The following is a 14424-nucleotide window of genomic DNA, read 5'->3' as shown; positions in this document are numbered from 1 at the left end:
CCTGAGGGCCCGACGTCCTCTAGTGGGCCCTGTGTTCAATGCCCAGCACTGTGAAGCTCGATTAGCATTTGCCACAGAATATCAGAATTAGCAGGTCCACCACTGGTGCCCTGTGCTTATCACAGATAAGAGGTTCACCCTGAGCACATGTGACGACGTGAAAGGGTCTGGAGAAGCCATGGAGAACGTTATGCTGCCTGTAACATCTTTCAGCAAGACCAGTTTGGTGGTGGGTCAGTGATGGTCTGGGGAGGCATATCTATGGAGGGACGCACAGACCTCCACAGGCTAGACAACAGCACCTTGACTGCCATTAGGTATCAGGATGAAATCTTTGGACCCATTGTCAGGCCCTTTGCTGGTGCAGTGGTGGGTTCCTCCTGGTGCACGACCATGCCCGGCCTCATGTGGCGAGAGTATGCAGGCAGTTCCTGGAGGATGAAGGAATTGATACCATTGACTTGCCCCCACGCTCACTTAACTGACCTCAATCCAATAGAACACCTCTGGGACATTATATTTGGGTCCATCCGACGCCGCCAGGTTGCACATCAGACTGTCCAGGAGCTCAGTGATGCCCAAGTCTAGACCTGGGAGGAGATCCCCCAGGACACCATCCATCGTCTCATTAGGAGCCCCCACACATGCATACAAGCACGTGGGGGACCATACAAACTACTGAGTACGATTTGGAGTTGCTGCAATGGAATTTCGGCAAAATGGACTCGCCTGCCACCACATCATTTTTTCACTTTGATTTTCAAGTTGTCTTGAAAGTTCAGCCCTCTGTAGGTTGATCATTTTCATTTCCATCCTTTCGTTCCTAGCAGAAGAGATATCCAGCAGGGTTTTTTCCCCCCATTGAGATTGGATGTGTTTTCAAAGTGTACTTTTAATTTTTGGAGCAGTTTATATAAATGATTTAGATAGGAATATAAGTAACAAGCTGGTAAAGTTTACAGGTGATACCAAGATTAAGTGGATTGCCAGATAATCTTGAAACTGTTGACTCATCACAGAAGGACTTGGACCGCATGCAGGTTTGGGCAGATGAAGTTTTATGTCAGTAAATGTAAAGTATTACACATAGGAAGTAAAAATGTTAGGTTTGAATAAACAATGAAAGGTCTGACATTTGAAAGTCCACCTTATGAGAAGGATTTAGGAGTCATAGTGGACTCTAAGCTATCAACTTCCAGACAGTGTTCAGAAGCCATTAAGAAGGCTAACAGAATGTTAGGTTATATAGCGCCCTGATGTGTGGAGTACAAGTCACAGGAGGTTCTGCTCAAGTCTGGTGAGGCCATATCTGGAGAACTGGGTGCAGTTTTGGTCTCCAGGCTACAAAAAGGACATAGCAGCACTAGAAAATGTCCAGAGAAGAGCAACTAGGATGTGTCCAGGGTTACAGGGGTTGAGTTGTGAGGAAAGATTAAAAGAGCTGAGCCTTCACAGTTTAAGCAAAAGAAGATTAAGAGGTGACATGATTGAAGTGTTTAAAATTATAAAGGGAATCAGTCCAGTGGATCGAGACTGTGACTTTAAAATGAGTTCATCGAGAACACGGGGACACAGTTGGAAACGTGTGAAGGGTAAATTCTGCACAAACATTAGGAAGTTTTTCTTCACACAGAGAACCACAGACACTTAGAATAAGTGACCAAGTAGTGTGGTAGACAGTAAGACTTTGGGGACTTTCAAAACTCAACTTTTATTATTTATTTATGTATTTTTTTTTTTTTTTTATAAGAATGAAGTGGATAGGACTGGCGGGCTTTGTTAGGCCGAATGGCCTGTTGCTCTAACATACCCTAACATCTGCACTCTGCCAGCTGTGACACCACATCGAAACCGAGAACTGCACGATGGCACAGCAGGTGATATTCACACAAATGATTTACTATATAAACGAGCATCTCACCAAGCAGCAACAGTCAAGTAAAAGTGCAACACACTGGCAGTTTATTATTTTACCATTAAAAAAAAACTAAAACTAAACACCATCCACCCCTTTAAAAATAAAAACAATCAAAACACAAACAAAAAAATGGCTGGAACATAGATTATACATAACATCAGATATAAAACACAGCTAAAATGAAAAATAAGTGATATTACATAATCTGAAGTTAACATTATGTCCTTCAAAGAAAACGGGATTACAGTAGTACAAAAATAAAAATGGTGTATTTAGAAATCAAAGCAAAGTCTTTGTGCAAAATAGTATTCTTTCCTCTTTTTGTATTGCACAACACGGCACACAACAATTCCTTGCCATCAATTCAACAAAACATCACAACAAATGCATCTTGCGGTACAATTCCAATTACTAAAAAAAGTGAACGCCTTGGCTTCAAACCAGGGAGTCGGCAGGTTAAGAAACCCACGTGAGTAATACTGCGCCACTCTACTCCATGACGGCCTCTCCCCATCCGGTGAGTGCTGAAGACAGCAGTCATTTCCCCTCTGGTTTCCTGCCCAGCCACAGCGTGAGGACATCAGAAAGCTGGAGATAAGCTCTTGCAGCAATCGGCCGACCTGAAGAGCATCGGGTACTCAGTTTGGAGCACGCTGCCACTGCTTGGTCACTTCAACTAAGAACGGCACAGTAACAGATTAACTGCCCTCAACATCTTAAGGATTCATTTTTGTCTTTGATGAAAAGGCCTCAACATGTCGTAACCATCTCTCCTGCCCAAGTTTGCACTGGACACTTGACCACTAGCTGGTGGCCTTGTAATTCAAGCAGAGCCGACCTCACGTGCTGCTGTCCTGCCTCCTTTAAGCAAGCTTGGCCTGGTCTCTGCATATTCCACTTCTTACACAACGGAGGAGTGTGTTAGCTAAGGCCGGCCATGCTACTCGAGTCACTGAAACAATCAACCAGTGCCATGCAGTGTGCCCAACAATCCAAAGCAAGTAATACCAACATTAGCACTCAACATGGTACCAGTGAACCAATGTGGTAGGGCCGAGGACTGGCATATTCCAGTGGGCAGCCTGTCAGATCCCATTCCTGCTGTGGCTTTTACTGGAATCAGTTCCGTTATCGGAGGCTCACTTCTCCGTTAAAAACAGAACTTTACGCTTAGGTTAACATGACAATTCAGATCACCTCACCTGTGAAGTGAATATGCAGACGTTCACCACACTATGTACAACATATTCTTAGACTTCAACTTTTTTATGTAGGTTGAACTGTTTTTATACTGTTTTCATTTAATACTGAAAAGGTTTGGTCGTGACTGAATGAGCAGAACTTCATGATTTAACACAAACAAGGATAAAACATTTAAGGAAGATTATGGACAGTACACGAAAGAAAAGCAATACTATTTTGCAAAGTAAAATGACTGCATGGAGCTGAAAACTACTATCTGAATACCTGGAAAAGTCAAACTTACACCACGGGGCAACAGAAAGTGCCAACTGGGAGCCTGATGAAATGATAAGAGACACAAGGTACCCTTCTGATGAAGACTATTGGTGTCAGGAGCTCATGGCGACACTCAACTCAGCTGCTGTGAAGGAGCAGCTAAGACAGTTAGCCACGTATCAAGTTGCTCATTTAACAGAATATCTTCCAGGCCTCACATAATCCCATCATTGGTGGGAGGCGAACATGCTCACCCATACTTACACAGAGTCACTCACTGGCATGCATTGCCATCCATTAAATCTGTCAAATAGTCTCTCTAAATGCCCCGGAGGAAACCCACATAAAAATACCAGAAGAACGTGCTAAATCTTCATTGAAGACACTCCTGATCAGAGTGGGGCTTCAGAGTCTGGACCTGAGGTAATGCAGCGGCCATTCAAAACAGAATTTACAGGAGACGGAATTCATACACACCTATCAACATGTACAATGGCTGACCTGTAGACACTTACTAAGGGAAGGATGTCGCTTTGATTAGTCTGGAAACACTGCCGCAGGATGTGCTTGGCTTTGAAATCCATAAATGCGATATTTACCTGCAGAGACATGCAGGGATGTGCTTCTAGGTTAACAGCCGCAGTATGAACCACTGCGCCGACTTGTAACACCAGTCGCATAATAACTGTGCAGAATGCGACATATGTCCTGCAACCTTCAGGCATGCAAGCCAGCTCTACTGACAATTTATTTGCAAATTTGTGCCCCAAATATCGGTGGACACAAATAAGGAATATTTTAATTAGTGACAACTACAAGTCTGGCTTAATTAAAGGCAATTTCAAGGTGTTACAGTGTGCAAGATTTATTAAAGTAGCTCTCCAGCTAAATTAACCACAGCAATCTGGCACTCCAGTGTGCCCGAGAAGTGCATCTCAGAGTCTGAAACTCTGGACTACAAATTTGCACAAAAATGTTCTTTTCTGTGCCGAAACGGCTGGGGTGGGAAAGAGTGACTGCAGTTGAAAGCAGAAGGAACGGAAAGTAAGATGAAGGAGTAGAGCGTGGGACGGGGGCATTTCTGGTACCTCAACCATTGCCTGCTTTCAAATGAACTCTCCTTTCCAGGCTGCAGCGGAAAGCATGCAAGAACAGCCACTTTTACGCTGGTTTATATCAAAACACATCGTCACTTGTCGACTTCCACTCCTTTTGAGATTGCTTCAGCAGCTATGTTTCAGCTGTGACCTTTAACCACCAAGCAGCAGTGTCTTCCAGATCTTTAATCTGAGAGGATATGTACGAAGGATGCCGGGAAGAGGCCTCTCTTGTATGGCTCTGCTTCAATGTAGCCCATCTGTGGGGAAAAATTATAAGGGGCCCGTTAGAAAGAAGGAGCTGCTTAGGCTGGCATGTGGAACAGACTGGTATGTTTTACCAGTGACTGTACAAATCGCGATACTAGTAATACTGCAACTACAGAACTTCTGTTTCTGCTTCCTTTATTGATAGCAGGCCAACATCAAAAACGTAACTGATACAACCTACAGCAGGGGTCCTCAATCACAGTCCTGGTGGGCCGCAGTGCCTGCAGGTTTTTCTTCTAACCCGGTTGCTTAATTAGAAAGCAATCCTTGCCAATAATTTAATATCATGTCTTGTTATAGTGCTTTAACTCTGCTGTGTCAGGTACTTCTCATATCCTAGATTTTCTTCTCCTTTCTAAGGATATCATCCAAATGATTTGAAGGCTAAAATGGATGAGTACTTCTCAGTCCTTCACTTTTTTCTCTTCACTTCCCTTCCAAGTATTTCATCAAACCCAATAGTGTGTGATAAATACACACTGGTGTAAATGGAAACAAGCTAAATGGAGAAATGCTGCTCTCTTTTGTCATTTGCATCTTATTGCTAATTAGGAGTACTAGGGTGTTGTACTGTGTTAGCCATTATGAATGTAGAGAAAAGCCAAGAAAAATGACACCTTTTATTGGCTAACTAAAAAGATGACAATATGCAAGCTTTCGAGGCAACTCAGGCCTCTTCTTCAGGCAAGATAGCAATTCAAAACCAAGACTACAGCTGTTTAAGACTAAAATAAGCAATAAAGGCTCAAAATCTTAACGAGCGAGACCACTAAAGTGAAGCAGAAGCGCTACTTGAGCAATAAGTGCTTCTTATTAAGCAACTGGGTTTGGAGCAAAAACCTGCAGCCACTGCGGCCCTCCAGGACCGTGATTGAGGACCCCTGTTCTACTGCATAGCAAAAGAGGCGCAGTGAATAGCACTGTAGCACACAGGTGTCGAACTCCAGTCCTGGTGGGCCGCAGGGCTAAAGGTTTTCATTCTAACCATCTTCTTCATTGGTGACTAGTTTTTGCTGCTAATTAACTTCTTCTGCCTTATTTATAATTAACTTGTCTCAGACTCCCTTAGTTGTTTCCATCCATCCATCCATCCATTGTCCAACCCGCTGAATCCGAACACAGGGTCACGGGGGTCTGCTGGAGCCAATCCCAGCCAACACAGGGCACAAGGCAGGAAACAATCCTGGGCAGAGTGCCAACCCACCGCAGGGCACACACAAACACACCCACCACACCAAGCACACACTAGGGCCAATTTAGAATCGCCAATCCACCTAACCTGCATGTCTTTGGACTGTGGGGAGGAAACCGGAGCACCCGGAGGAAACCCACGCAGACACGGGGAGAACATGCAAACTCCACGCAGGGAGGACCCGGGAATCGAACCCAGGTCCCCAGATCTCCCAACTGCGAGGCAGCAGCGCTACCCACTGCGCCACCGTGCCGCCCCTTAGTTGTTTCTTTTTCTTTAATTAACAGCCAAACAAAACTGAGACACAAAACAAGCCGCCACAAGACCAGTTCACCTTCGCCCATCACACAAAATTTGAAAATAAAGAAAGGTGATGGTCTCGGTAAAGCTGATCTCTCAGGTCACCAAAACATCTTGACGGTGTTCTTAGAAAAAAACGAAAGATCAACAGTTTTGGATATGTCTGCTGTGGCAGAATGAGAGTAGCAACAAGCCATGAAATTAAATAATGGGTTTAATTAACAGCAAGAATGAGCTTCTCATTATTAAGAAAGTGATTGGAGTGAAATTGGTTGGAGTTTGAAACCCCAGTTTAGCATGTCATCTGTTGGCTTGTTTCACATCTCATTTCCGTTTGGCTGCCATTTAATGAAGAAAAGAATCAATTCAGAGAACTGAATCTTTAAAAACAGGGCTATTAAAATGAAGGGAAAAGGAGTTCATTAGCAGTGGAAACTGGTCACTGATTAGGAAAACAGTCAGAAAGAAAACCTGCAGCCACTGCGGCCCACCAGCCCGGAGTTTGACACCCCTGCTGTAGCACAAGACCACAACAATGAACGGCCTCATCCAGGGTTGGCTTCTGCCAGGATCGTATAAATAGAATTAAAGAGGACCAGGAAACAGATGGATGAATGGTTAAAACAGACAGAACGTCAACACCCTTTCACTCTACAAGATATTTTTAAGTTTAAACACCACACCTACTGTATTTGAATGATTTTTGATAAGGAGTGGTGCATTATATTTGAGACAAAAAAAGAACTGAAGGCTACAAAAACACTTTATAACAACCACTGGAGATGGTGGGGGGGTCTGAAGTAATCCCATGGTGTGTGCCACCTGATGCTCAACAGATGTTACTTTGAAATCCAAACAAAGAGAGTCACTGTGTGCTACTTAAACTAATCTCTGAGGGAGCCCTCAATCCTACAGGCACATGGCTTCTACTGTACCTTCCCCGTGTACTACAGGGGGTCTTTACAACAGTGTAACACTGTGAGATTCTCCATGCAGTTACTTTACCCGTGCTGACTTGAGCCTCAAGGGCCTGACTGATACCCACCCACCAGTCTGCATCCTCTTCTGCAGTGACCACAATGACTTCTCCCTCCTTGAATGTTAACTCATCACTATGGTCAGCAATGCAGTCATAAATTGCTTTCACTCTTCGGAGCTTTGGCTTTCCCTTTATTAAAATAGAAAGAAAAGTCAAGATTTCAATTATTCATTTATCTGAAACAAATATTTGAAGGCACAACAAGTTCATGATGATAAATGCTTTCCCAGCACTGCAACTAGAGCAGTGGCCATTTATGTGGCTTGCGCAGTATAAATATAGAAATCAGCACTGAGCATTCAACTGGTGGTTTATAGTTATCACACCAGGCACAGGAACACAAAGCTAAAAAAAGTAATAAACATTTAACTTTAAACGGCTTAATTCATGGTAAGCGTGCCATTTCTTTTCATAGCAATCCAGAACCTTTTACAATGTGAACCAGCATATAGCCCTTTTCATAATACTATGCCACCTTTTCCACTGTGACAATGATGATAATGTCTTTTAACAAAATACAAAAATGTTGATACCGTGTTTTTCCTAGGCAGTGGGTAGGGAGCTGTTCCTGGTGTAACTTCAACAAGGTCAACTCCATCAAACATTGAGGACTTGGAAGATGGAGAATTTGGTAGAGAGGATTTACAGCTGGGCACTGGGGTCTGGTAAATATTGTGGGAAGGAGCGTCTGTCCAATTCTGAAAACCTAAGTGCAGGAATAATAAGAGCGCATCACAAGTTGGATCAAACGGCTTGACAGATGCTTTACAAAGGAATTCTATGTCCAGAATATTTGGTACAGGGTTAACGTGCAGAGTTTTATGCAGGAAGACCAGGTTGTTATACAAAAGATAACGTGCACACGTGAATGTAAGGGGTAACACACATTACTTTAGTCACTAATAGGCTAATAGGACCCTCAGTCAGACCTAACAACAGCAATTACCTTTCTCTGGCAGTTCAGGCAAGGAGTTGAGTGGAGTTGTTGTATATTTAGGAGAGCCCAAGCTGAAAATAGAATAGTAGCAGTAAAAATATGTAAGACATTTGACAAATGAGAGATCATTCAGTCTACCAAGCTATCCTAATGTTTCATTCAGGTATATATTATTAAAAGTTGTCAAAGCTTCTACTTCACCTACATGACCCAGTAGTCCAATCCCATGGATTACCACTACCCTTGGTGGAACAAACAACTTTCTTGCTTCCATCCTCAATGCATTTCTTCTTAACTTCCACCAGTGTTCACAAGCAAACAATCTAATTGAAACCATTCATATTCTCTCTTACTTACATTACATGTTAATATCATTACAATCAGTGCTGGTACTAAGTTATTCTGTGCCCTAGGCCAAGCTTATTTAGTGTGCCAACTGACTGTCCAGTAGCTGATCCATGCAGCTGATTCCCCACCCCACCATGATCTGCGCCTAATTCACCTTAATGGTGGCGCCAGCCCCGATTACAATGAATGACCAAATAGGTTTGCTTTATTTCTTTCATATAATAATTACGGAAGTGGGAATGTGAGTATGCACTGCGTGGGAAAGCCTTCTTATTTAATTAGCTTTCTGAACACAGCAGTACTCATGTATGGCCGCTAGGAGGGGAGAGAGTACTCTTGCAAATTAGAGAAAGCGGAAGCAAATGTCATTAAAGCATGCCACACCAGAGCAAAAAAGCAAGAATGCCTTTAATATATCTTACTGTATTTTCACAAAGCTCGTAACCTTAACAGTGCAGCGTGTATCCACCTTTGTCGAACACGACTGCCATTTCACCCCCTCACAAAAGTTTTAATCTTTGTACTCTGATAATTTAGTGCTACCTCCACTTTTTTGCCTATGACAATAAGAATATTGTCAGAAGTCCTATGACTTGAGGAGGGACTTACCGTCTATGTGTTATAATTCCCAGGAGTATGAAACACACTTATGATACTTAAAGGATTTCTTTACAGGGCACAGATTAGCATTGTTTCTGAGAAGCACAAAAAATTTTCACCTGATCTGCAATTTAACAGAAACCAACAATATCACAGGATTCTAAATTAATGATTTTATTTATATAATATATTCAAAACATTAGGTGTATCCTTTACTTGCTTTTTATGGTAGAGGGAACAAGAGAGTTATTTTCAATACTAGGGGGCTCTGCCCCCTGCTCGCTTCGCCCGCCCACCCCGGGGTTTGGTTAACCGGATATAAAATTTAAAGAGATTGTTATTTTCATGGGAATTGTTACATATGCATTATTTTCACTTTTACTTTAAACCTTTAGTAAAAACAATATTTGGAATTAACTTTTCTTCAAGATCGCATTGAATTTTTACTTCCGTGCTAGGACTTACATCATGACAACACAACGTACAACTGCCTGTGAGTGAATATTGTTTCTTTCTCTCTAATAAATAAAACGACTTTTTCAAATGTTTGTCCATGCTCTTTCTTCCATACTTAGTCATTGACGTGTCATCTAGAACGTATAAAATTATTGTCCTGATAAAAATTTATAAAAGCTGAGAGCGCAGGAAGTGTGTTTGCCAAAAGCGTTCACACGACTAAGGTTAGATGACCGTGGTCTTTTTTGAAAATGGTTGTAACTAGGGCGTGACTTGAAAGAATCTAAAGGCAAAAGTCACCATCTCACTGGACTTGCTTCCAAAGGCTGTAAGTATGGCGTGACTTGAAAGAATCTCATGTTACAAGTTTCCGTCTCATGGGACTTCATACTGCAATAACGTTTTTGGAATCTTAATTCTCGCTGGCAACACGAATTAGACGATCTACAAGTCTCTGACTTAAAGTTTAAATCCAAACAATATATTCAATCTCTTTTTGCTGTTCCATTATTTCACCGAGTAATAATTTCCGTTTGTTTGCGCTAACGTGATCGTTACTATCCTTTTTTTGAGACTTTAGAATTTTTGTACTTCCATTATCTCTAACCTGTTTTGCATGTGTACCGTGCCTCGTCTCACAGGACGTACAGTATAAGTGTCTCTCCGAGAAAATCCCGTCATGTCTCCTTCCAAGATTTTTTTTTTTATATAATAGAATTAATCTTTACAGCATTTTCCCTGCTAAATTTTAATGAGCATATTTATGTTGCAAGATTAAAATGGACCCAACCAAGAGTTTTAATATCATTTTTTAGCAACCTTTATGACATTTTTTTTGTATTTTTAGCCCAAGGTACTGGCTATTTATATTTTATATAGTTTTTCACGATCTGATGATGGCTTCCATATTGTTTTATTGTATGTTTACACTTTATTATATGTACTGGACATTTTAGTATCATTTTGGACTCATGCTCCTTAGCTAAAATAATGAATTTAAAAAAAAATGCTGAAGACTAAAGGCTGCAATAACAAAACCTGTCTGCTTGACAAATAACCTGTCAATGAATCCAACAGTTCACAGTTAGTAAAACAATGCCCCGTCTCTGTAATTGCTTTATTGTTATTTGCAATCTGTCTTATGACATGGTATCATAAATTATGATGCAAGGGCAGATAACAACTGGAGTTGTTTAATGCATTGTCACATAAGTATAACCTTCCTTCTTGACACTAAGGCCTTTTTAACAATACTTTTATTGGTTTATCACAATTAATGGATTTGCCTTTAGCTTATATTTTAGCTGCCCACATTCTCTTTGAATATACTGTACCTGGGTTTCTGGTACAAATTTTCGGGACCTCCAAATCCCCTAGAATGTACTGGCAACCCATGATCTGTGAACAAAAACAACAGCTGTCTACCAACACCTATAGGAGCTTTACCAATCTGTAGGTACAGCACTAACACAGAGAAGAGAGGGTCCAGGAGAATCACAATGAGCTACAATCACATTTTCTTTTCTCCTCTTCCCTCTCCAGTAAATTCTGCATACACACCAACAGATACATGTCGCTGGCTCAGGGGGCTGTGGGGCACCTGGGGCGTTGGTTCTGACAAGGTACGCTTGTGCCTGATGACCAGTGGAGGAGGAAGGTTCTTCTTAGTTATGGTTACACTGTCATAATCCGGTGTCTGGGGGCTGCTGCTAGGAGGAGGAGGTGGGGGAATGTTTGGGGCTGAAATATAAGAAATAAAAGATGAGGCAAATGAAATAGAGAAGCCAAATCTCAACTTCCCTACAAGACAGCGTCCACCCAATTCACTCCAGCCTGACACGCCTGTGCTGTAGGCTCCTCCAGAACCAAGACGTTAATTGCATTACCTCGTACTCTAGGAGGAAGAGGTGGTGCAAAACATGGAGGACTGGTGGTCTGAGGGCTATCTAGACTACGGCTAAATTTGTTAGGTGTGGCATAGATGTCTCGCAGGGTGTCCTTGTGTAGGGCTGCCAAGCGCCGTCCCACAGTGGTCTGGCCAGTACTACAGGTCTGAGGCATTGTGCAGGGAGCTTGATAAAGGCTGATAGGGCGGCAGGAACGGTCCTGAAAGTTGAAGAGAAATACAGGGGAAAAAAAATTACTTATCAGGTCATACTGCTGCTTCCTCTACAGAAACCCATTAAATAGCAGAAGTTCAAAATCAAAAACATTAAGCAAATGTTCAAATAATGACATTTCACATGTAGAACACTTTACTGGTAAAGAAAAGGAGAAGTCAATCGGCCTCAGTCCAGCTTTGATAGAAACGCACTGCCTAGGGACAATCCACCCACTGGAAACTCCCAGAAATATCATATACTGGGACACCGCTAACTCAGTCGTTATAGTAATACTTTGCACAGAAACACTCTCTGTTGCATCAGAGGGCGAAAGCTTCTGCTACATGAGCAAAAACATTAAGAAAGGGGAAAAAAACCCACGTGCCCAGAGACATGTTACATAGTAGAAATGTGCGTCCGTTTCAAGGTACGTTACACGGAAAGGCAGAGCACTCAATTCAGCGATGTGGTAATATGAATATCACTTCCCTGGAAACTCAGCAAGTAATGCAGACCTCAGAGAAAAATGCTGCCAACAGATTAACATTTTGTGTCACTGGTAGAAAAATACTATTTTATACACAACTTTAAAGCATGTTCACATTGCATTTCACAGGGTAATATTTATTTTTTTAAATTTATTACTCATTAACATTTGCTCTAAATTCTCATGTCAAAAATGACAATAATTGGATGCATGCAATTAAACCTGCAATACAATGTAATCTGTTTCATAAACTGCCCATCAGTAACTTGAATACAATTGAGTTAGCATCACAGAAGAATATGGAGAACAGATTGGAGGTTATAGATATCATTGCTATTCTACTTTACCATTTATTCTTTTGTTTATATAACTTGGCATGCACTGCACTATGGCACAAGCTATCATAAAACTTAACACTAAATGAATTAAAAAAATAAATAAATAAATAAACATGCATGATTCTTAGCAACACTTTTTATACCAACTGTCTCAGATGGAATTACATTTTTGAAAGTCAGTTCTTCGGTCTTCAGAATAATTCCAAATGCATGGAACATGTGGTAATTGACTTAACATCATTTAGAAGTGCCGGTGTTTCAGAGACAAAGCCACAGTACTTTACATGTACACTTTACATAATTTCCGAATGTTACTGGCTAAAAGGAATTAACCTTAAAAGTTTAGCAGTGCTAATTTTAAAGTTTGGCAGATAATCAGAACGGAAAACACCAATCTTTTTCTGTCATGAACCTTTTCAGCAAGGAATACATATCTACCATGACATGAATTAACTCAATGCTACACTTCTCACACAGCCAAGTAAATAACAATACAATTTATTGTAATGAAATAGTCAAACAAATATGTAAAATATTGTACAGCTTCAAGAAACAGGATGTAGCATTTAGATTTCTCAGTCATACAAGGTTCCTTTTGCTGTTTGCCAAGCTTCTCTCTTTTTTATGAAGGCTCCTATGTCTTACTGTTTCTTTGTTGCTTGTTTCAATCGGGTTCCTTTCATGTCTACAGTCAGTCTTGTGTTGAATGCGACTCATCAGTCTCTGATGTACTTGGTTATACCATACCTAGTATTCCATTTGGCCGCAGATAAAAGCAGACTTGTTATGATTGCCCTTAGGAGAGAGACAGTCTAACCTGTGAAGATCTCTTTTTGCGAAGATCAAACAACACAGATGCTAGTCACCACTATTCACCTGGAGCTTGAGCTCAGCAAAGGTTAATGGAGAGGGGTGTTGCGTGACATGGAGACCTCTCTGTATTCTTCTCAATAAGTTGTTCCAACAGGCATAAATGTAGGTAGCTGAATAATTCAGCTCTTGGGTCAAAACTCCCTAGTGACTTATTTTGGATTCAAACTGAGGAAGGCACAAGAGTGGCTTCAGGTTTTAGAACAATCAGTTGATCCACCTTTGCTCATTAATTTTTCCTTGTGGTATAATAAACCTGTATTGCATTGTACTGCTATGTCACTTTATCTTTTATTCCCTTTGTGAGTATATTCACATCCACTAAATCAATACTAAAGCAATGTGGAAAGACTACTTAAAAGCGATTCCTAACTGTTGGTTTCAAAATTATGCAGAACTTTTTTGTACACATTTCACTATGGGTCTAATTTAAAATCTTCCTTCAGATGCCGTAAAACACAGCAGAAGAGTTTTACAGATGCGAACTATTATAATGATATATTAAAACATATCTGTATATTCTCACTGGAAGAGCATTTCAATCTACAAAAAAATAGCTTTCAGAATATAATCCTTAATGTGATTTTTCTGAATATTCCATGCTGTAGCCCAAATGCTATTATTTCATAATAAATATCCTAACCAAAAACATGTCTCCTTGAATGACGTTTTCCAGTCCTACAGTGACATATCACAAAGCAGATGACTTTTTTAGTGAAGGCAAGAGAAAGGGATCATAGATTTTTTTTCCCCACTGATAACCTTTAGGCCAGCTTCCACAATTTGATAGAACATACCTTTTCATCCAAATCATCATCACTTTCATAAACATCCTCCTGCCTCAGCCTCCACTCATATTCCACGTTGACATGCATGTTGAACTGGTTACACTGTGCCTGACTGACCTGTAATAGGGGAACCATCATTAATTACAATCTTTCAAAGAAGGTCCTTGAGAGAGATAGTTAAGGTTACAAGATTCTTTATTTTGTTGTTATAAATTGCTGTGTCA

At 41.0% G+C, this 14424-nt stretch overlaps 1 protein-coding gene across 2 annotated transcripts in view; it reads right to left on the bottom strand.

Annotated features, from left to right (window-relative positions):
- Nucleotides 1-3196: 3196 nt before the first annotated feature.
- unm_sa1614 (un-named sa1614) overlaps nucleotides 3197-14424 on the bottom strand; it is a 49006-nt gene continuing 37778 nt past the window's right edge. Inside the window, exons 21-28 of one of the 2 annotated variants that reach the window (XM_028812008.2) lie at nucleotides 14210-14317; nucleotides 11502-11721; nucleotides 11176-11355; nucleotides 10950-11013; nucleotides 8221-8282; nucleotides 7808-7980; nucleotides 7281-7403; nucleotides 3197-4733 (exon numbers count right to left, since the gene is read on the bottom strand). In XM_028812008.2, coding sequence (XP_028667841.2) covers nucleotides 4659-4733; nucleotides 7281-7403; nucleotides 7808-7980; nucleotides 8221-8282; nucleotides 10950-11013; nucleotides 11176-11355; nucleotides 11502-11721; nucleotides 14210-14317 — 1005 coding nt within the window. In that variant the 3' untranslated portion in view covers nucleotides 3197-4658. The remainder of the gene's footprint in view (nucleotides 4734-7280; nucleotides 7404-7807; nucleotides 7981-8220; nucleotides 8283-10949; nucleotides 11014-11175; nucleotides 11356-11501; nucleotides 11722-14209; nucleotides 14318-14424) is intronic. The other variant, XM_051932533.1, reaches the window with a different exon arrangement.

This window comes from Erpetoichthys calabaricus, chromosome 10, assembly GCF_900747795.2.
Source record: "Erpetoichthys calabaricus chromosome 10, fErpCal1.3, whole genome shotgun sequence".
Taxonomy (NCBI): Eukaryota; Metazoa; Chordata; class Cladistia; order Polypteriformes; family Polypteridae; genus Erpetoichthys; species Erpetoichthys calabaricus.
The sequence above is the reverse complement of the archived record's forward strand: the minus strand, read 5'-3'. Positions and strand labels throughout refer to the sequence as shown.